Below are 22,931 nucleotides of genomic sequence, written 5' to 3'. Positions count from 1 at the left end.
CAAACATTGATAGTAGTTGAATTGTTAGTATAAGTGCAAACATTGATAGTAGTTGAATTGTCAGTATAAGTGTAAACTTTGATAGTTGAATTGTCAGTGTAAGTGTTAACATTGATAGTAGTTGAAGTGTTCGTATAAGTGTAAACATTGATAGGAGTTGAAGTGTCAGTATAAATGTAAACATTGATAGGAGTTGAATTGTCAGTATAAGTGTAAACATTGATAGGAGTTGAAGTGTCAGCATATGTGTAAACAATGATAGGAGTTGAAATGAGTGAAAGCAGATGGAATCAGTTGAAGTGAAATCGCTAAGGCATGTTAAACTTCTGTGCAACAGCTGTAGGTAGTTCAATTCAATTCAATTTATTTTTGTATAGCGTCAAATCACAACAGAAGTTATCTCAAGACGCTTTATATATAGAGCAGGTCTATGACCGTACACCATAATAGTTGCGTTGCCAGTTTGTATTTAAGCACTGAGAGTAGTTGACTTAGGAGTTGAAGAGACATTTCAAGGTGTCTGTTGAAATGTCAGAAGTGTGGTTGCTGAAAGCAGAAGTGATATATCAGTTTAAGTGCTGAAGGAAGTTGAGTTGCCAGCTTGTACACAGTCAGCTGAAGTGTAAAAGAGATGAAAGCAGCTACAATTTCAGTTGACATTAAAGCACTAAAAGCAGTTGAAGTGTAAAAGAGTTGATGTTGCCAGTGTGTGCAGCCAACATTTGACGTCATGTCGGTTTCTAACCTCTTACTTGATAACCACAACATCCTCTACTGCTTTACCCAAAAACAAGCCTCTGATGTTGGAAACCTGATCAGTGTGTTTCTGCGGGTTGTAGTGGTTTCCAATAGCTACAACAGAGAGCTTTATTGTTAGCGAACACACTCACACTCACAGCCGTGCCATTGTCTCGCCTCTTGTCTCGCAGATTAGATTAAACTCAGCGACCGGCCAGAGATGGACACCGTCACTGACCTGCAGAGACCTCGTGTCTTTATCTGGCTGTGCTGCTGACCCGGAGGACTTCAGCTGATGATTATCACCTACCTACCTGATAATTACAGTAAACTGAGGAGCAGAGGCCCGTCGCTGTGTCGATGTTAGAAGGCCAGTGGTGGAAAGTAGTGTTTACATTTTATTCTACTTTATACTTCACTACATTTTAGTTGTACATTTTATACTTTTGATTCCACTGCATTCATCCGACAGCTATATTTACACGATACTTTCCAGAATAAGATTTTACATACAACTTCTGTCTAAAGAATACTTTTACTTTTGATGCTTTAAGTACATTTTGCTGATAATAGCTACGTACTTTTACTTAAAGGTACAGTGTGTAGGATTCGGCGACATCTAGTTGCGTGGTTGCAGATTGCAAACAGCTGAGTACCCCTCCGCTCACTCCTCCCTTTTCTAAGACTGCGGTAACGTGAGTCGCCGAGTGCAAAACCATGGCAACGCCACCTCGCTCAGAGACCGTCCTTACCATAATAATAACACTTTAGGACAAACAGAAGTCAGACAGCGGCTGGCGATACCACGATCTTGCACTCTGCGGCTCACGTTCACGCAATTTCATAAGCATGTCGAAGAACTACAGTGAGCTTCAGGTAAAACGTGAAAGTCTCTCTCTATAGCCAGTGCTGGTTTGTCCGTTCTGGGCTACTGTAGAAACATGACGGACTCCGTGAAGAGGACCCGCTCCCTATGTAGATCAAGCCCTTAGGAAGAGCGCCGGTCGTCGATCTGGACTTTCGTAGTGGCCAAACGGCGGTACTGCAACTTCCTTGTCAGTCATGTGATGCCATTGGGCCCAAAAATACTTCCCAGTACGAACACTCTAATAGTCCTTATTTAAAAAGTTATGTTTTTAAAGTTGTAAAATGCACTAGTAGCTGAATTCAGTTATTTCCCTTCCTCCGTTCATGTGAGTGAGACCCAGACCGAGGCTGGAGCACCAAGCCGTGACGACGGCGTGACGTTGGGACCCTGTGACCGAGTCATGTGACCGAGCGGACGCTACTGCGCATGTTCCATGTAGCCCAAGATCCGGATACTTTTCCTGATGGACGTCGAGCCATTAAGGCTTAATGCGCCACTGATCAACTTTCATAGGAATGAACAAAGCCCCGCCTCCAACGCTGTATCCAGTTCTCTTAATACATCCATGATGTAGATATGAAGGACTCATTCTATGCTAACGAAAACACCATTCTTAGTTTCAGGTGATTATACACTAATGAAAACATTGTTATGAATATTATATTCCATTTCTGCTAATAGATCCCCCGAAATATCACACACTGTTCCTTTAAGTACAAATTTGCATACAGGAATTTGACTTATGACAGTATTTTTGAAGAGGTTTTTTTTGCCATTTCTTCTTAAATAAAAGCTCTTAGTGCTTCTACCACTTCTGCAAACAGCTCACATGGAAACAAAACATGCATACGAAGCATCTTGACTCTATATGCGTGTGAACATTGTGTGCATGACAGAAGGTTTTGCATTGACCTATAATAGCAGCACATAAAGTGTGTGTGTGAGCAGCAGACAGGGCCGGGCTGAGGGGATTGTTCACTCTGTGTCAGGCTGTAAGCTGCTCCAGCTGGACTCCACACCCACCCGGCCTCTTACATAACCTCGTACATCCCTCCCCTATCTGCACGGAGCTCACACATACTGATCGTGGTGTAAGCGCTCACCAGCGACGGCAGAGTGGCGTGTTCTCCGGGGGGTTTTGCGAGTGCAACGCCACCGTGGGTAGATGGGTTTTTCTTCTTCTGTGGCTTTATTGTGCTCTGAGTGAATTCAGTATTCAGACTAAAGTTTCACCAGCGAGGAAGCCCTTTGTAACCCAAACAACACACAGAGTGATTCTTTTTTCCCAAAACTAGAAAAACACGGAGCCATCGGTCGAGGCCAGGTCTTATCATGAAGTCGAAGCAGAAGCAGGAAGGGGAGGTGGTGCCTCTCGTGTGTTGTTAGGGGTTCAGTGGGAAAAGCCTCCGCCTAACAGAGAACATGTTGTTCCCGGTTTCACATCTGCATCTCTATGCTGACAACACAAAAGAGTTGAGACTGATCTGAAGCTGAAAGACTAGACCAGACACTCCTAGACTTAATCTGCTATCTTTTGTGTCATAATCAAAGTTTTATACGGAGGCTTTTGTTCAAATGTCAAAATAATAATGTAGGAATAGTAACCGAACGTCAGTTGGTCTGCAACACTAGTGGCGGAAGAAGCATCTTTTACTTAAGAACTAACACCACTATGTAATATTACTCCATTAAAAGAAAAGCTCTGCATTCAAAATCCAAAATCATCCCAACTCGTCACATACTGAAGCTTTGTCAGACCCCTCGGCGTCACTTTTCGATCGCAGTAAACACGTGCTTAATGTTGCGAATTAAACAAAAACACTTGCTTAGGTTTATGCAATAAAACCACTTAGTTAAGTTTAGGAAAAAAACAACATGGTTGGGCTTAAAATTACTACGTTTGTACAGTGAAAATGACTCGAAGTTGTGAATACGGGACACAAACGAACTTTAGCCGGCTAATATATGACCCATTTAGAGTCAGCACATCTGAACTGAAACTTAATAGATAATAAAATCTTGAAAACTTTAAATTACATTTAACAAAAATAAGACAATATACTTCAAATTATGAAATGTTATTACGAATAGTTATGAAAAGTTATAACGTTTCATACACAGATTTCCTAGATAGCGTCAGTAAGCTTAGTTTGTGATGCTACAGTAGTGTGACTTTTTAGTTTTAGTTTTTTACTAGCCAAGACATTTCTTTAATAGCTTCAACGGTGCAACTTGATTCAGTAAATCAACCTGAATAATCTGATATTAGTGCCACACGCAACTAAAGTCTCCTCCTCTATGCTAGATGAAGCCTATATGTCATTTCAAAGCAGTAGCTATGGACTGAAGCTAAAACCATTCACACGTTAGGTAACACATTAATATCGTCATTGATCACGATACAAAGTTCACATGGAGATAAACAAAAACACAGTTTCACTTCCTGTTATGTGGTTGATCTGTGTCTAGCTGTATATTGTACATACTTTGTATTCTATTCTGTTAAAAGACACTTCATTATTAAATGTAATCATGCATAGCTGCAGCAGAGACTCTCTGAGTTATGAATGTAATCCTCACATAAAATGACTTATTGTATAGAGAAGTCTGTTTTCTGTGAGCGAGACGTCGAACCCACAGAAATGTTAATGACATCAGTGAGCGTGCTGGTTCTCATTATTACTCCTGCAGCGCCAACAAGGCAGCGTATTGTGAGTCTGAGCCGTGCACAATGATGTGGGCTTCAGCGTCTTCCACATGAGACGATTTTACACCATGGCAACGCCTAGCAACGCATGACTCCACTACATGCGGGCAACATACATCACATCATGTTACATAACGAAAAAAAACTGTTTTAATCACAAGCAACAGTTACCTTGAGACCCAGGGAAACACCTGCAGGAGGCCCCGGCTTCAGATTTGATTTAATTTTGAAGTACTTGTACTTTACTTGCTTCTGTTTTATGCTTCTTCTACTATTGCCTACTATATGAGAAGGAATTGTTCTGTGGTTGGAGGTTCAATCTTCACCTTAAGAATACATTCGTGATAAAATATGATGAACACTTAAGTTTTTTTCCAGAGCTCTCAACTGGATCCAACGGCCACCAGAGCAAATTCCATTTGATGTGGTCAAAAGCTCTGGAAAGAAAAGCTTGTAGTGGACATTAAAGCTGAAGTAGGCGAGATTGGAGCAAATACGATTTAAAAAAAGTTAATTTTTATAAAACGGTCGCTATATCGTGACAGTAGTACACAAAACAGGTAACCTGAAAAAATTAATGTGTTTTCTGGTGTCCTCCGGCGCTCCTAACGGCATCTGCAAGATTTCACAGACCAGAGGAAAACAAGCAGTAAGAGCTGATCTGAGGTCTGCTGTCCATCTGCCGTCTATGAGAGCCGGCTGTCAATCACTCTGAACTCCGACCAAACGGTTAAACTAGGCAGCGCTGATCAAATATGAATCAATATTCTGTTACGTTAATGTCTATTTCTCTCCTCAAATGTTCTCAGAATCATCTTGTAGTGCACGGTTTAGCTGTACAATGAGAAAGTTTATGACGCCGCCGCCATTGTGAAATCTGATGAAGGAACGCCAAGTTCCGGTCACATGACCGGAGCACAGCCAATAGGAACGCTCTCTCTCTGAAATGACCTGTGATTGGTCAAAGTCTCCCGTCACGGGCTAGATGTTCTAAAGCCTGAAAACAGAGCCATGAGGAGGAGCAGAAGTCTAGTTATCTCTCACAACACTTGAATTACAATATGCTGAAAGGTTTTTATGGAATTTTTGCCCAATGATGATAAATAAATATACTGCTTACTGCAGCTTTAATACAACTTCCACCACTTCCTGTAGGTTAAAAGTCTGCTGAAGGCCTTTTTAAATTAAGCAAAATGTGTCCTATGTATCCAAATCCTCTTCAAATCCTCAGAGCCGACAGTCACATATTTGTCTCTTTTGTTTGATTTCACAGTTGACTCACTAAACGTCGCTGGATATTAAAGCAAACACCACAGCGTGTGCACTCAGGTGTTTACTCAGGGAGCAGTGCTGTTGCCATGGGAAAGTGCAGAATAAGGCTGAACAGGTGATAAGCGCAAACGGGGCAGGTTTGGCTGCCAGGTATATTGGGGGCTGTACGTGCACAGCTGAGAGATCACGTTATTGACCTTGTGACGTCACCTGTATCAAGTTAGTTTGACCCTCCTCGTAAAGTAATGAATCTGTGCTTTGGTTGTCTGGAGCTTTATCTGTCAGGTAAGAGCTTTATGGCCGTTGAGTAACAGAGATGAAGCAGCTTCACTGCCAGAGACGGGACAGTAGACGCTGCCATTGTCTGCCAAGTCTGATCACGCAGCCTCATGCTGGCAGGCGAGGTGAGGCGAGGACCTGGCAACCACACAGAGCTCCAACGCGCCTTTCAACACCGAATGTCTGCCATGTCCCAACAAGATCTGTCGGTCACATTGCCCTGAACCCAAAAGCCTTCTGCAACATACCAGCCTCGACAAAAATATCAGACGTCAGCAACAACTGTTCACATTAAGATTCAGACACATCAGAATATGAACCAGTTTTGTAAACAGCTGCCGTGCCACGATGAAACAGCACATCTTCCTCTCAACTCTGGAGCCGTTTCAAATCTGCAATGTCCTGAGTGGTTGCAACGATTTGCTCTCAGGTTTCTCAAGACATTAACGTGACTTGGGAGACTTGGTACATGCCGGCTGTCGGAGCTGTATTACAGAATATCAATGTCACGGTTCAAGACCTTTGAGATTGTTGTTTGGGTTGGAGCGGAACATTTTAAACAACTTTAAAGCATATTAGAGGAGATGTACTGCAAGAAATATCCAACAAAAAATGTATTCTCATATACAAGTAGCTTTCATAATATATTTTTCTTAAAACCAGAATAATATGACCCGTGGTTGAGACGGTTCATAGCGTTAAAAGATAATGAAGTTAGTCTCATATCTGTCCGTTAAAGGCCTCAGCTAGCAGCCAGTTAGCTTAGCTTAACATAAAGACTGGAAACAGAGGGAAACATCTGTCTCTGTCTGAAGGTAACCTCTAAAAGCTCACTAGTTAACTAATTTTATCTCATTTTTGTAACCCATACAGAGACTGAAGAGTAAAACCCACGTAGATTGTGTGCCGGACTATTTCTCGGCTGGGAGCGGAAACATCCTGGAGCATCCACTGGTTGCTTAGCAACTGCGTCTTTTGGTTTTTGTACGCATTAAACAAACAAGATGTAACGTGTTAATTAGTGAGCTTTAGAGAGAGCCAGGCTAGTTTTTTCTCCTTGTGTCTAGTGTTTATGCTAAGCTAAATGGCTTCTCTTCTAACTCTTAGCAAGAAAGCGAATAAGTTGAGATTTCACTTTAAACGCACAGTAATTTCTCCTGCTAGGACGCTCTCAATCAAAACAATAAGAAAAGGAGTAATTTGATGACGTTGTGAAGTAGCGTGGGAACATGGGAGTTGGCCATATCATAGTCATTTTTAGACATTTTAATGCAGAAATGTTACATATTATACCATTAAAGCTGCAGTAGGCAGTATATATATATTTGGCATCATTGGGAAAAAATTCCATAATAACCTTTCAGCATATTGTAATTCAAGTGTTCTGAGAGAAAACTAGACCTCTGCTCCTCCTCATGGCTCTGTTTTCAGGCTTTAGAACATCTAGCCCGTGACGGGAGACTTTGACCAATCACAGGTCATTTCATTGAGAGAGCGTTCCTATTGGCTGTGCTCCGGTCATGTGACTGGAACTTGGCGTTCCTTCAACAGATTTTACGATGGCATTTTACAGCTAAACCGTGCACTACAAGATGATACTAAAAACATTTGAGGAGAGAAATAGGCATTAACGTAACAGAATATTTATTCATATTTGATCAGCGCTGCCTAGTTTGACCTTTTGGTCGGAGTTTGTGAGTGATTGACAGCCGACTCTCATAGACAGCAGCTGGACAGCAGACCTCAGATCAGTCGTTACCTTGGTTGCCTCCGGTCTGGGAAATCTTGCAGATGCCGATAGGAGCACCGGAGGACACCGGAGGACATCGGAGGACATCGGAGGACACAGAGGGACATGATTTATTTCAGGTCCCGTTTCATGTACTGCTGTCACGATATAGCGACCGTTTTATAAATATAACTTTCTTTAATCATATTTGCTCCACTCTCGCCTACTGATGCTTTCATTTACACTCAATAATAAATTAAATGACTTGTAAATTTGTCAATTTGATTGCTGTATTTTTAGATCAGTTTAAAATATTCTAACAATAGAAAACCCCCGTTTTTATTCACATTCCCTGTCTGGCCAGCTGCCACCAGTTCGGGTGACCCAGTTTATCTGAGTGGGCTGAGGCACACTGACCAGCACAGCCATTTTGATTTGCAGCCATTTGTAAGGCCCATTGTGAGTGGAGAAAAAAAAAAAGAGGTGCTGCAGCCTCCGAACCACAGCAGCACTTTTTATGCAAACTCTCACAAACCCCGGTCGGCCGGCCGGGCGGCGTGCTCGCTGCTGCTGCCGGTGATGAGGAGCATCGGTTTGTTTGACCATGTCTGCCCTCCGCTCGCTTCCTGGATGCCCTTCATCACACCACAATCTCTTAATCACTGCTGTGCCTTTGAGAGGGGAAAAAAAATCTTTGCGAGCGGATTGGCTGCTCTTGGTGGAGCTGTTGCTAAGGGGAGGGTTTCACTCAGTGATGGATAGATGTGGCAGTCGGTGTGGTGGGGGCAACCAGTTTGAGCAACATATATATATATCAATTTAATGCTTCATCTATATACTCCACTGCCGTCATGTTCAATGTGACAAAGCTGCAGGAATATGTGACCCTCTAAAATCTAGACAAACTCCTGCAGAGGTTTCTAAAGGTCATGTGCCATCAGGGTGCCGTTTATTTAGTTTTTTTAATCAAGTTTATCGTCTCGCCTGAATAAAGTCTTATCACTTCTGACGGGTCAACGCACTTTACAGCTTTTATAACCGTCTGTCAGCTGTTGTCCCCACCGTCTGAGATGATTAGTGGACTGTAAATGTAGATAAAATTAGATTAAGACAGGTAATAAAACAAAAAATTGGCCATGTGCTGACGGGGTTTGTTACACCGTGACACTTTGTAACGTGTGAACCAATATCGGCACAATTATATTTTGTAATTCGTCTTAAAAAACAGGCTGATCTGTAAGGAAATGTGCACAAAATCCACTAATACCATTCAAATTCTGCTCTGTAATCAGACGTTTTCTGAAGAAAAGCAACTTAGATTGAAGCACTATTTACATGCAATGTTTGTGGTCCTAAATTGTGTTTACATTGTAGGCAAGAAACCCTGACAAATATTTGCGTTACAGCATCCTGCAGGTCAAACACGCTGCAGGATGTCCGTCTTACAGGTTAAATGTCTTTCAGCACTAGTGCGTATTTGCATTAAACGGCGATGATGCAAAATGCATCTTATCTAACAAATTGTGCTGCTGAAGAGCCGTGACCTCTTTAGCTGCACCTCTTTATAGATCTTATCCTTTTAGGGAAATCCTCAGCAACGCACTTTTAAATCCTTCCAATTATATAAAGCTGCTAAACCTGCCCTACTTAAGGAACAGTGACGTGTTAAGGCACGTCAAAATGCATCATTACTACGAATTCCTGAGTAGCCTTTAAGCTGCGGAGACAAACATTTGTTTTCTAACTGAGAAAAAAATGGCGGAAACTCCCCCGACGTCCTTCCTGTTAGCAGCAGTGACACAACAAACAGTCAAAGTTTCCAATTATTTATTTCTGCTTTAATATAAAATTTTGAAATATCCAAGGACAAACAAATGAATAATGAACACCTTTGATGAACCGTTTTTAGCAGTCGAGACAATGGTGGAGTAACTGAACAGGGCATGAGGGGTATACAAAAAGTCAAGGCACGCCATGTTACAGTAAGTGGAAAGATTTAAAACCTCAGCAGGTAAGAGGAGCCCTTCAGCTCAGCGCTAAAATCATTTAAAAAGAAAAGAAAAGGAGGGACAGAATAACCAGCATTCAATTTCTCCTATACAGTCAGAAACCTTCTTTTTATTCTCAATCTGGTAACAAACTTTTGAAATGAAAAGACAAAAAAAAAAAAGAAAAAAAAAAAGGAGGGCAAGTGTCTGCATAAACCAGAGCTGCGCTTCATCTGGACTTTTTGGGGAACAGATTCAATAAAAACCTCCACCGTGCACGTAAGTGTCGACCTCCCGTACTGTAAGGAGGGACATGTCAGTGCAGGTGTCACCGGTTTCAGGTAGGGGATAGTTGGAGTGCTCAGGAGGAGTGAGAGAAGTCACAAAGTGGTTGCCCTGGTCAGTTCACCGTCCATTGAGATCTATTAGGAAGAGATGGGGATCCCTTCTCAACACATCCCATTGTGCAAGTCAAGCAGTCCGGGGGTTGGGGGGGGAAGAGAAGAAAAAATTTAGTGACTTCTATCTCATGAAGTTTCCGCCTCCGATTTCCCTCTTGTACCGGTTGGTGAGGTGGTCGGCCTGCAACGTGAGCTTGGACAGAACTCCAAACAGTCCCCTGAGGTGATAGTGAAACTGGTTCTCCAGGTCCGAGTTGTCGTCGGGATGCAGCTCCCCGCCGCAGACCTCCTCCTGCTTCACCGCCATCTCCAGGAAGCTGGCGCCGCCGCTCATCTCCCTCTTCAGCAGACCCCACTCCATGTCGTTCTTTATGGACTTGAGGAGCAGGTAGTGCTCGTACATGTCCCTCTGCTTGTTGGGGCACGGCGGTTCCAGGTTGTCGTCATCGTGGCGTTTGTTGCTGCTGTTGTTGTTAGGCTCCGTCTCGCCGGCTGCACGCTCCTCCAGGGGCACGTCTCGCAGCAGGCTGGGAACCATGATGGTCTCGTCCATGTTGTTGGCGGCTGCTATGAAGCGGTGCATGACGTTGATGAGGGAGTGCTTGTTGCTGGCCGAGTCGATTTGCATCATTTTGAAGGCTTTTTTGGGGGCTTGGCTTGGTTAACTGGCAGGTGGTGGTAGTTTTAGAAAAGGCAGAGCTGCAAGAGAGGAAGACACATGAGCATGCAGGAATAAAGGTACACAAACAAATCCAGGTGTTATGCACCTTTAAAAACACAGATTTACACATTCAGCATGGATGCACGCACACACACACACACACACACACTGGAGGGCAGCTAGACAGGAAATATGATGAAACACAGGCAGCTTGTTTCTCAGCTCATCTGCACAGAAACAACCTGACTTTTAGCACCCAAAAAACACACTACATGCATAATAATCTTCATTTTGCTGCATTAAATCCCAACTCACATCAATATGACCTTGACTTCCTCATATTGCATCATATATAAAGAGCATTTCCTGCAGAGGCCTTGAATAGAATAAATGCAGACTGACCTGAACCACGAGGTAACCTGAGGAGAGGATGTTTCTTGGTGTTGCTGGTTTGATAAACTCAAGTCTTCTTCAGCCTCTCTGCTGCTCACCACCCGCCGTGAAGGAAAGTACAATATTTCCCCAACAAGACTGACGACTTGAGCTGCTTTTATATCCGACTAGCCGGCTGGGAGTGGAAGAGAAAGAGAGTAACAGCCTCCCTCCTCTGGTGTGTTTCTATTGGACAGCGTGGAGGAAGTGGGCGGGCTCTCAAAAGCATCTGATCCTAAACCGACCAATCAGAGGCCAGATCACAGCTGCCACTCAAATCTATTTGTGCAGGTTTGTCTGCAGCCTCTTTACTTCTCATCCTTTCTTTTCTTTTCTTTCTTGGCCGTTTGCAGCCTGAAGGCAACAACTGATGCAAGTTTGCACAGGAAAGCACATCCTCCCCATCAGGTGAGGAATTTACCAAACATGTTTGGCCTTTTGTGTTTAGAAAAATATGCAAAGTTTTAGCTTTTACTTCATGTCTCTCTTCAGCTGCATGTTTATTAAGTTACACAGCACTGCCACCTTGTGTCTGCACACAAACTCACCATGAGATCAATCACATTAGATATATATATATAAAACTATTTTCCCACTAAAATGTTCTGAAAGAAATGTGTTGGTCTTACCTGATAATGCTTCACCTTTAACATGAAATAGTGCCACTAATCCTCCACACTGAGGTGTCAGTCCTTCAGGTTTACCTGCATGTGTGAGAGCAGAGCACACTCACAGGTGTATTTGATTAATTATAATAATGACGATGGGCGTGGCAGAGTCATTAAGGTAATTAGGTGCACCTGTGATCTTCCTGCTCTGTGGCAACTAGTCCCAGCAGTCAGCCAATGATTGAACTTTGACTCAATTTGAATATATTTTTTAGAAGCTTATTGTGGAGGAACAATTATGCATTAATTTATATATATATATATATATATATAAAAAAAAAAAAGGCATAGTTTAGAAAAACGTAATTTTGTTTTTTAAACTTTTCTTATCTTGTTAATTATCTGGCAACACATATTTCTTTTGCGGCCCTTTGGTGGATCCCAACAAGTTAATTTAGATAGATAGATTGATACTTTATTGATCCCGAAGGAAATTTAGGCATCCAGTAGCTTAAACACGTCCCAACACCAATACACCTTAAAAAGAAATAAAATCGAATAGAATAAAGTAAAATAAAATAAAAATAAGATAACATAAGTACAGCAGTGAAGTGACAGTGTGCCAATGGTAGTGCAAATAGTGCAAGAGTACTAAATATAGTAGTGTATATTATAGTGTATGATACAGTAGTGTAATGTAATAGTATAATAGTAGTATAGCTGTAATATGATAATACAAGAAGATGTAAGAAATGCTATGAGAAGATATAATAATAATAATATATAGGTGTAGTACTCACTTATGTCACTTGAAGAATACACACATGCCGTGCTATAGTTTCTATCAATAAGTAAATTACTCATTGCAACATAAAAATTAAAAATCAAAGACTAATGTTGTGTTATTAGTCAGAAAACTGTTGTTGTTGATAACTTACTTTCGGGTTCATACTCACAAATGTTCATCATAAAACTCAGTGTTATAGTAGTATAGTCATAACATGTCAGAATATGAACCTGGACGTGTTGATGTATAAATGTTGTTTGAGTTCTGGTTTACATACTGCGCTCTAAATGAGTGTAATCTTCATTTATCTTAAAAAGCCTGCTTGTACCAAAAAGTGACTGTAAACCGTGAATGCATCATAGGTTTACTCAAATATTGTCATTATATAGTACTTAAAGTGGAAATCCTTTAGAGTTTCTATTTGAGCGTCAAGTTTTCAGAATTCTGAGTATAAATACATGTTTATGTGTGTGTGTGTGTGTGTGTGTGTGTGTGTGTGTATACAGTGGGGAGAAAAACTGTAATACAGCATTTTTTTTTTTTTCGGGAATGTCGCCACAGACACTCAGTTTGTAATAATGGAAAATATATAAATATTGCAATACTTTCATTAGTGGGCCATTTTGTTAACCTTTCAGCGACAGTGACTCATTTATTTAGATGAAAATGTTCAAGCTAGTCACTTTAATATTTGAGAGGAAGTACAACTACCAACACACTTCACTAAGGCGTCTGAACATTCCTTCTATGTAATATCCTTAAATATTGAGCTAAAGTTGAATAAAAAGTTGCATATTGAGAAACTTAATATCTTTCACATGTTGTATTTTGTATGGATCCCTCACAAGGCCCCAAATAACTGAATCATGTGTGTCTCCTCCTGCCAGAGTACTTCTGCATCTTTTCATCGTAGCAGCAAACAGCTGTGAGACGGACACATCCTGAGCATGCACACCGTTCAAAGGTACTAACTTTCATCTTTATTTTTATTTTTTTCCACATGCATCCACAAAAGAACAAAACAATTTAACACTGAAGACTGTGATACGAAGTTGGCTGTGCGACTAATCGGCACACATGAATGCGGGCGTTCAACAATACTGGCCTACGTCATCAGTTTAAGGCTCATTTTTCAAGTGCTCACTGTGAATCACACACTTGATTTCAGGGTGGCGACCTCTTCTCGTCCATCTCTCAGGCTTTATGTCGCTTTCACACACACAGAAATTCACTTAGTGTTGCAGAGAAGTTTAACAGCTTATCATCTAGATTTCATCTGCTCGGCTACAGACTAGTTTTTTTTTTTAGCATAATTACAAAATAAGGCAGCTGCATTATACAAAGACACAAGAAATGACAATTGGTCGAGTAAATGAACTCATAAAGTAACATCTACTTAATAGAAATCCCTAAATAAACCTCAGGAGTAACAAATGACCTCCGTAATGTGCAGGTCCCTTTAAATTTTTTGGTCAAACTACACTGCAGATGACGTCCCTTTTTTTGTTTTTTGGATTTCCTCTCACGTCGTTTCCCTCCTGCTCGTTTGTCATCGGTGAATAAAAAGAAGAAGCAGTGAGTGTTTTTCCCTCTCTAAAATAATATCAACTAACACGCACACAATATTTAAAAAATCACAGGAGATTCTTTCAACTCAATTTGCATCAGGAGCCGCCCATCAGTGACCTGCAGAGTCAGAAGGAAAAACACGTCAGACGGGTTGTTGGACGCCGGCGTGAAGCAGCTAATTTGCATGTGGATCATTAAATCATTAAATCATTAAACCACTGCTTCAGTTTCTCGGGCGGGAGGGTTCACAATCTGTGCTTAGTACAATATATATATGATTTAGGAACAGCAGCACAGAACAGTTCACTTCCCCAATATTTAATAACTCTGCCGATAACAAGTCTCACCCGTGGAAGGTCACTGTTAGACCATCTCGTACTGGTTGTTGGTTATGTATCGAGACAAGCAGCAGGACAGGAAGATCCCAATGAGCTGAGAGGAAACACATTCAAACAAAATATAGATTAATTAAAACAGACTCAATTCCAAACACACCAAATTACATAACTTGACTGCAGATACAGCGCCCACATTAGTAAACTTATAAACTATATTATCTAAACCATGTTCTCATTGCGAAATCAAAGGTGAAAGTTAGTTATTACTAACTGTAAATGTTATTTGATTCTATCTGGTTTAACTTTTGACCTGCTGTACTTAGTTTTATAATGTGTTGGTTGATTAGAATCAGCATGTTGATGTGGTCACATTTGCTTTTACAGGCTCGTTCACTGCTCCCTATATATAATAAACACTTAATAATTGATTCTCTAGTGAGCAGTAAACTGAGATTTTAGATACGGTAAATACACTTTAATTAAAGATATCCTGTCCCAGTTTTGTTTATACTTGTGCACGAGGACTCGACTGACACGATTACAAATTAAACACTTAGGTTGCGTCCGAAATTTTCCTCACTAACGCGCTATTTAGAACGCTAAAACAGTATGTGAGATATTTAGGTATGTCCGAAACCTTTGTATGAAACCAATATTATGTGAATTGAACACTATATCCGGTGAATTATTAAGAGTATTTAACGCTGGACACTACGGCGGCATTAACAGCCCACAATGCAATGCGGTAGTGACGACAACGTTCATAACGGACGTTTGGCGAACAATAACGCTTTAATTTAACTGTAAGTATTAAGATTTCACTTTGCTAGGGCGTAATATATATTTTAAAATTAATTCAGACTTTGATTCTCACAAAACCATCAGTTTGGTCACATGAGGTCGACACGGGTTACCATGGTTACAAGTCTCCATCCGGCAAGGAGGCTCTCAGGAAGTGACGACGTAAATTACTGCTCAGTGCGTCCGAAAAGGAACATACTACTATTTATACACACTAAAGTATGTTGAACGATAGTATTGAGTATTTAGTGCATAGTAGGTGATGTAACAATATTTAAAGGGTAGCTACTCCATCAAATTCTGCTGGAACCCGCTCCATCAGCATATTTAAAACACTATTTAACAGAGGGCTGAAGGAGCAACGACTGTAGGATGTTTTTTGTACATATTTCTGGTCATTTTTACCTTTATTAGATAGTATGCCGTGGACAGGACATGAGGGGAGAGGAGGGAGAATGGGGGATGACTCGAACTATGGTCAATGTCAGTGTCTTAAACCCCTCGGCCACCAGGACGCTGACTGCTCGAGTTATTTTATTCACTTATTGCTTATTTAATAGGGATGGTGCACATTAATAAACTTTGCTGTAAAGCGACAGAGTTAGCCAAAAGGTCCATTTTCATCTGTAGCCCCTGGACAGATGTTACAAAGTCATCTGTCCAGATGTTGCCTTACTAGACTCACTGCATAAAATAAAAATAAAATGTGTATGTCCCATTTGTTCTGTATCTGAAAGAACAACATGTGATGTACCTGGAAGAATGCAATCCCAAAAGAGATCCCTGCGATGATTCCCAGGTTGGACTCCATCGTAGTGGTCACCTTTGTGAAGCAGCCCTGCGGCAGAAAAACACATTTATAGAGAGGTTTTTAAAGATTTCTACAAACACAGACAGTTTTTGAGCTGCAACATATTACCCTGCTTGTTCCTAAAAACAAACTTAAAGCCATTAAAACCACACAAATATGTAGTTACTCACCACCGGGAACACCTCTGTGCTAGCCTTGTCGAGGTCTTTCAGGGTCTCCGGTGAGCATTTGGTGTTGTCTTTACAGCAGCTGACAGGGATGCCGTGCTCTTTAAAGTAATCTGTCTCGGCCCAGTCGGTGTAATTGTTCACCCCGCAGCAATGCAACTATATGGACAAAAAAAAAGACAATTATCACAATGTTGTAATGTCTTTATACGACAGAAAAACGGGTCAAAAAGTGTTTTTAATAATGACAAGAAAAGCCAGCTGGCTATTTGTTGTGTGGTCACAATACAATGAGTGAGGTCACTGCAGATGTTTTGGATCGCCTACTGGGGAAAACACCTGCAGTGACACAAGCTCACTGGTTTAAACCCACAGAGAGCAGCACTTCTCTGCTCTCTGTGGGTTTAGTGTTTAGTTGCCCTTTTTGAAAATGTTCTTATACAAACAAAAGTCAGTGTGGTTTGTACAGTGAGACACAAACGCAGTCAGATAAGAGTAACACCATTAGTGTAATGGAAAACCTCCCACTCACATTCATCTGGATGTAGTTAACAGCAGCGCCTCTGCTGTCTGTGCTATTGTAGGTCTTCACAGCGTTTTTATAGGCGACGCCTATCTTGGCCTTGATCTGGTGAATTCAAAACAAAGATTATATATCTATAGATATATATATCTATAGATATATATATATATATATATATCTATAGATATATATATATATATATATATATATATCTATAGATATATATATATATATATATATATATATATCTATAGATATATATATATATCTATAGATATATATATATATATATATATATGTGTGTCAGTGAGTCGATGTGATCCATTTAAAAAAACATGTGGCTGACCTCATGTCTGAAGATAAAGCCTGAGACGCCGGCCACGAGCTCAGCCAGGAACACCAAGGTCAGAAACATGGCATACTGGAGGGAGCAAATAAAGAGAAGACAATTAAACAAGGTCACATCTGAAGGTGAACAGTTCAGGGACATCACTGCACCGTCTGTCACTGACCAGTTTGAGCATCCATGGGCTGCCGCGGCACGTAGCGAAGCAACCGAACAGTCCGAAAATCACGATGATGGCTCCGGTCCCGATGAGGACATATGGCGCATTGGTGCTCTCGTCGGCCGCCAGAGAGAAATAGGCCTCCAGGTTCACCTTCCCCCACACGCCGACGGCCAGCAGGATCACGCCTGTGAACTGAAGGCGATGGCAGGGAGAGTCAGAGAGGAAAGATGAGCAGAGTGTTAGGGCTCAAAAACACCCTGGTATGGGGTGTTTTTGGACAATGAAAATAATCGTTAGTTGCAGCTTTATAAAGAGTTAATTGTATATCTTTGGGTTTTTGACTGTTGGGTCGGGAAAAAAAGACACCTGAAGACGTCACCTCGAGGCTCTGGGTACTTGTGATGTCCATTTCACTATTTTCTGACTTTTAAAAATAATCAAATAAACCTCTTCCCATCGTGTTTTGATGAAAACGCTTTGCAACACAGCCTCTAAAACTATTACATTTTGCTGTTAAAATGCAACCTCAGATAGACCGCTGATCTGCACTGAATCTGCTCGAATATCTGGGATACTTTTAATTAAGGAACAACACTATTTCCCTCATTGATTTCCTTTATTAATGTGTTCTCAGAGGAGGAAGTGCAGATGAAGAGGAGCAGAGGGGGATGTTGGAGCTCCGGCACACGGTGAGTAGAAGCCCATATTGTTCACAACCACCATATACTTGATAAACGCTCCTTTGTTGTCAGTCATACATGATTCAGATGCTGCAGATTATGTATTTACCTGTTCAGTAAAAACACACACCTGGGATCCGCCACTAACCTCTCAGCCTGAGGTTTAATCGTCTCAGCATCTTTTTTCCTTTATGACAGCCCACACCAGTCATTAGCCTGAGGGGAGGCATCAGCTCAACCAGCCAAGAGCAATAAATTGCCAGATAAAAGCATTGACCTGAACTTTGTGTTAGCAGCAGCAGCAGCAGCAGCAGCAGCCTGAGGTTGCTGTTTGTTGTTTGCTCAGTACAAAGATTAACGGAGGAGGGGGGGGGGGGGCAACGATAACTGCTCATTTTCTTCTCAAGACAAGCTCATGTTTACATTTTCCTAACATCTAATATAACGGCTGCAACTAGCAGTTATTTTCATTATCAATTATTCTGACGATCTCATTTAATCAGTTTGTAGTCAATAATTTGATAAGCGATTCATCTTTCAGTCATTTTTCAAGTAAGATACCAAACATTATCTGGTCTTTGCTTCTCAAATATGAGGATTTTATTTTGTCTTATGTGACAATAAATCTGAATATCTTTGGATTTTTTTGGACTGTTGGTCTGACAAGACTACACATTTGAAGATATCTCCTTAGGCTATAGGAAACTGGAAAGCTTCCTGGAAAGAATGATGCAGCTTTGTACTATTATTAGAAACAGTGATGATATTAAACCTCTAACTAATTAACTCCAATTAATTGCTAGCCAAGTGAGTACATCAGTTGGACATTCAAACTTTCCAAATCTACTTCACACTAATATAAAAGCAGAGGCTACTAAAAATATATATATACATAAATCTGGTGCAATGCAAATGTTTTGAACGTTTTTTTCACAGTTGAACATTATGAAAAGTTGTGAAATTTGCCTACAGGCAAGCATACAATTCATCGTATATGGAGAATAAAGTTTCCAATAATAAAAACGTAACCGTATAAACAGCCTGATGTTTGAGATTTCCTCCAAAGGAAATCCCAGTTTTCCCTAAAGTTAGTACCAAATTACCAAGGAAACTATAAAATATATATCTAGTTTCCTTGCAAATTACATAGTCTGTTACGTCAACTGCAACCATTACTCAAACAGAAAATTAATCTGCAACTGTTTTAACAAATGATTTTTCGTTTTGAAGGTCCCATATTGTAAAAAGTGTGATTTCCATGTCTTTATATTATAAAGCAGGTTTAAGTGCTATATAAATACTGTTAAACTATCAAAACGCTCAATATACGGAGAAATACACACACAGCCCATATTCAGAAATTGTTCGTTTGAAACAAGCCGTTAGGATTTCTGTCCATTTGTGATGTCACAAATCTACAATATAGACCATTTCAGTTTTAAACTTCAACATACTAAACATGTCCCAGTTTATTTCCTCTTGCAGTGTATGTAAAAAACATTAGCTGACAGGAAGTAAACATGGACCCAAACTGTTGCCTAGCAAAGCAATTCCGTTGAAATGTGATAAAACGGAGCGTTTCAGACGGACAATATGAGAATAATAGTGTTTTTTAAATGTTACAGCATGTAAACATGTTCTAGTAGAAACACAAAATACGAGTATGAACCTGAAAATTAGCACGATATGGGACCTTTAAGAGACAAGTCCATTGACAGAAAATGAATCTGCAACTATTTTGATAAGTGATTAATCTTAATCTAATCTAATCACTAAAATCTCAAGTAAAAACACCAAACACTACTTAATAATAACAATATATTTTATAGTTTCCTTGCAAATTATACAGTCTGCTAAATCAGCTGCAACAGTTAGTAGATCACCTGATTAGTCGAACAACAGAAAATTAATTGTTTTAAGTCTTCTTTTTTTCTAAATCAGGCTAAAGTTTTTTCTTTTCAGTTTCTCAAATGTGTAACGTTATATATTTTATATATATATAATTTTTTGACTGTTTCTGACATGTTATAGACCAAACGATTTCAAGAAAACAATACAGATTAAATAGTGACAGTAATTGTTGCTGCTCTAAAGCTAATGTTATCTCTTTAGAGGAAATGATGGAACGTTAGTATAATAACGTTATCTGTCAATCGGTTAATCGAATAAATCTTTGCAGTTTAAACGTATAATTAAGTTGGACTGTAGAACAACAAGAACAAGAGTGTTAAATCTAACCTTAAACGGAAAATATATCACTTATAATATTTGTTAAACTGTAGTTTTTGTAGGTTATATATCTTTTTTTAAATCAGTGACAGAACAGAGCTAACGGCTGTTTTCAGAACGTTGGAACGTTAATTATAAATCTGAATTTGAATCTGAAAACCAACGGCTCCAACGGCTCCAACGGCTCCAACGGCCGGTAAACATTAAACAATCTGAACTTTAGCTGGAGGACATTTACTCAACAGATCTCTAACTCTCTGTCGTGATTTGAGGAGCAGCTTTGTTGGCACCGCCGCCTCCTCCACCTCTTTTAGCCCCATTGTTGCTCCTTTAGCTTGTTGTCCCCCATTACATGAACATGACATGACATGTATCTCACCCAGAATATGAGGCTGTAGGAGATGAGGAAGGTCTTCAGGCAGGTGATCACCGGCTTCGTCTGAAGCCGTCGAGACGGCGGCGACATGATGGCGTTTTTTTACTTTAAACTGGAGGAAAAAAAGGAGTGAAAAGTTGAGTTCACACAGCGCCCTAGAGGGGAGAGAGGAGAGGAGAGGAGAGGGGGAGAAAACTTCAGGGAGAAATCAGAGGAGAGAGAGAGAGAGGGGGAAGTGTCGTCACTAACCCAGATTCACTTTCCTGAAGGGAAAAACAGCTCCAAGTGGTCCAGAGTCAAGTCAGCAGCCACGTTTACATTATATATCAGTGTCAAGCACAGATTTCAAAATAAAACACTGAGATACAGCTTTCAAAATAAAACAGCTCCAAGCAGTCCAGAGTCAAGTCAGCAGCCACGTTTACATTATATATCAGTGTCAAGCACAGATTTCAAAATAAAACACTGAGATATAGCTTTCAAAATAAAACAGCTCCAAGCAGTCCAGAGTCAAGTCAGCAGCCACGTTTACATTATATATCAGTGTCAAGCACAGATTTCAAAATAAAACACTGAGATACAGCTTTCAAAATAAAACAGCTCCAAGCAGTCCAGAGTCAAGTCAGCAGCCACGTTTACATTATATATCAGCGTCAAGCACAGATTTCAAAATAAAAACACAAACATACAGCTTTCAAAATACCGACATCAGCTTTAAAAATAAAACGGCTCTGAACAGTCGAGAGTCAAGTCAGCAGCGACATTTATATTATATATCAGCTTCAAGTACAGTTTTCAAAATAAAACACCAAGATATAGCTTTCAAAATAAGACAACGACATCACAGCTTTCACAATAAAACACCGACATCAGCTTTCAAAGTAAAACAGCTCTAAACAATCCAGAGTCAAATCAGCAGCGACATTTATATTATATATCAGCATCAAGTACAGATTTAAAAATAAAACACATAGATATAGCTTTCAAAATAAAACAGCTCTAAACAATCCAGAGTCAAGTCAGCAGCCACGTTTACATTATATATATTAGCGTCAAGCACAGATTTAAAAATAAAACACATAGATATAGCTTTCAAAATAAAACAGCTCTAAACAATCCAGAGTCAAGTCAGCAGCCACGTTTACATTATATATATTAGCGTCAAGCACAGATTTAAAAATAAAACTCAGAGATATAGCTTTCAAAATAAAACACAGACATCAGTTTTTAAAATAAAACAGCTCTAAGCAGTCCAGTCAAGTCAGCAGCGACATTTATATCACATATCAGCGTCAAGCACAGATTTCAAAATAAAACACCGAGATATAGCTTTCAAAATAAAACAGCTCTAAACAGTCCAAAGTCAAGTCAGTAGCCACGTTTATATTATATATAAGCGTCAAGTACAGATTTCCAAATAAAACACTGACATACAGCTTTCAAAATAAAACACCGACATCAGTTTTCAAAATAAAACAGCTCTTAACAATCCAGAGTCGAGTCAGCAGCGACATTTATATTATATATCAGCGTCATGGACAGATTTCAAAACAAAACACCGACACAGCTTTCAAAATAAAACAGCAACGTACAGCTTTCAAAATAAAAAAGCAACTGAAAACCCTACATTATTTTAAACACATATGACTATTTGAGGAGGAATATTTAGTGAGGTTTTCTCTGTAAAACTTCCCTATTAAATCTTAATATAATGTTAGGCCTTACTTAACTTAAAATGAAAATAGATTCAAAATCATCATATATGTCAAAATTATGAGACCTAAGCCATACCATCTGACAATTTTTAATGAGAAGGTAAAAAATTGACCCAATATCTCATAAATTTATCTTGGTAAATATGAGGACCACAAGAGTCACGTAAAAAGTAATAAAGCATTTAATTGATTAATAACTAATTGTGCAATAAAAATAGGCATTAATACATTTGTTTACAAATGTATTTATTAATCTATGAATAAATGAACTAAATAACAATTTCATTATTTTTTATAATGTTATAATTCTTATTTTTATTGCCCATTAAAATGTCAAATAATTAATTACTTTGTCATTGCTTAATGTTTTACAGTCACAGTTACCACCAAGTTTTCTTCAAATCAAATGTATGCTTTTATTTTGAGGGCAGTAGTGTTATTTCCTGTCTCGTGCTGTCTGACTTTATAATAAAGGGTAGCCTTTTATTCCTCTGGTGACGTGACACAGTTGAATGGGCCAAATTACATCAGCTAGGTCAATAAAATTATCATAACAAGGCGTTCATAAGATAAACACGAAGATTTCTTTTATTTATATTACAACATTAATTAAATGACACTTTGAAAACAACAATGTATTACATTAAATCGTGTTAGTGGACATTAGACATATTATCAAATCTATTTTATAATTGTATCGTGTATTTTCTGTGTCTTTGAAGCACTTTGTATACTTGTTTTTG

General features: G+C 39.6%; 3 protein-coding genes across 4 annotated transcripts in view; 1 reads left to right on the top strand and 2 right to left on the bottom strand.

The window, feature by feature from the left end:
* Positions 1 to 9,403: 9,403 nt before the first annotated feature.
* mid1ip1l (MID1 interacting protein 1, like) lies at positions 9,404 to 11,852 on the bottom strand. 2 transcript variants are annotated; one of them, XM_074649420.1, is made up of 3 exons: positions 11,705 to 11,849; positions 11,046 to 11,211; positions 9,404 to 10,681 (listed from the first exon to the last, which is right to left on the bottom strand). In XM_074649420.1, the coding sequence occupies exon 3, from the start codon at positions 10,611 to 10,613 to the stop codon at positions 10,104 to 10,106; it is 510 nt and encodes a 169-aa protein (XP_074505521.1). In that variant the 5' UTR covers positions 10,614 to 10,681; positions 11,046 to 11,211; positions 11,705 to 11,849; the 3' UTR covers positions 9,404 to 10,103. The 2 variants fall into 2 exon arrangements, with proteins under 2 accessions (XP_074505521.1, XP_074505522.1); XM_074649421.1 differs by lacking the exon at positions 11,046 to 11,211 and having other exon boundaries at positions 11,705 to 11,852.
* Positions 11,342 to 22,931, top strand: part of srpx2 (sushi-repeat containing protein X-linked 2) — a 22,599-nt gene continuing 11,009 nt past the window's right edge. Inside the window, exons 1-3 of the mRNA XM_074649412.1 lie at positions 11,342 to 11,483; positions 13,358 to 13,434; positions 17,823 to 17,877. The gene's annotated coding sequence lies outside the window, so the exon portion shown is untranslated. The remainder of the gene's footprint in view (positions 11,484 to 13,357; positions 13,435 to 17,822; positions 17,878 to 22,931) is intronic.
* Positions 13,428 to 20,760, bottom strand: tspan6 (tetraspanin 6). The gene is made up of 8 exons (XM_074649419.1): positions 20,477 to 20,760; positions 17,192 to 17,380; positions 17,026 to 17,100; positions 16,689 to 16,784; positions 16,160 to 16,315; positions 15,933 to 16,016; positions 14,387 to 14,471; positions 13,428 to 14,156 (listed from the first exon to the last, which is right to left on the bottom strand). The coding sequence occupies exons 1-7, from the start codon at positions 20,561 to 20,563 to the stop codon at positions 14,403 to 14,405; spliced, it is 756 nt and encodes a 251-aa protein (XP_074505520.1). The 5' UTR covers positions 20,564 to 20,760; the 3' UTR covers positions 13,428 to 14,156; positions 14,387 to 14,402.

Source organism: Sebastes fasciatus, chromosome 10, assembly GCF_043250625.1.
Source record: "Sebastes fasciatus isolate fSebFas1 chromosome 10, fSebFas1.pri, whole genome shotgun sequence".
In the NCBI taxonomy this organism is placed as follows: domain Eukaryota; kingdom Metazoa; phylum Chordata; class Actinopteri; order Perciformes; family Sebastidae; genus Sebastes; species Sebastes fasciatus.
The sequence above is the reverse complement of the archived record's forward strand: the minus strand, read 5'-3'. Positions and strand labels throughout refer to the sequence as shown.

What these genes read in the sequence shown, in the direction of transcription:
- mid1ip1l (XM_074649421.1), bottom strand. Translation starts at nt 10,613, where the DNA reads ATGATGCAAATCGACTCGGCCAGCAACAAGCACTCCCTCATCAACGTC.
- tspan6 (XM_074649419.1), bottom strand. Translation starts at nt 20,563, where the DNA reads ATGTCGCCGCCGTCTCGACGGCTTCAGACGAAGCCGGTGATCACCTGC. An exon ending in TTAACTACATCCAGATGAAT is followed by an intron (nt 16,316 to 16,688) that starts GTGAGTGGGAGG and finishes TTGTCCATATAG; the next exon opens with TTGCATTGCTGCGGGGTGAA. An exon ending in GCACAGAGGTGTTCCCGGTG is followed by an intron (nt 16,017 to 16,159) that starts GTGAGTAACTAC and finishes TTTCTGCCGCAG; the next exon opens with GGCTGCTTCACAAAGGTGAC.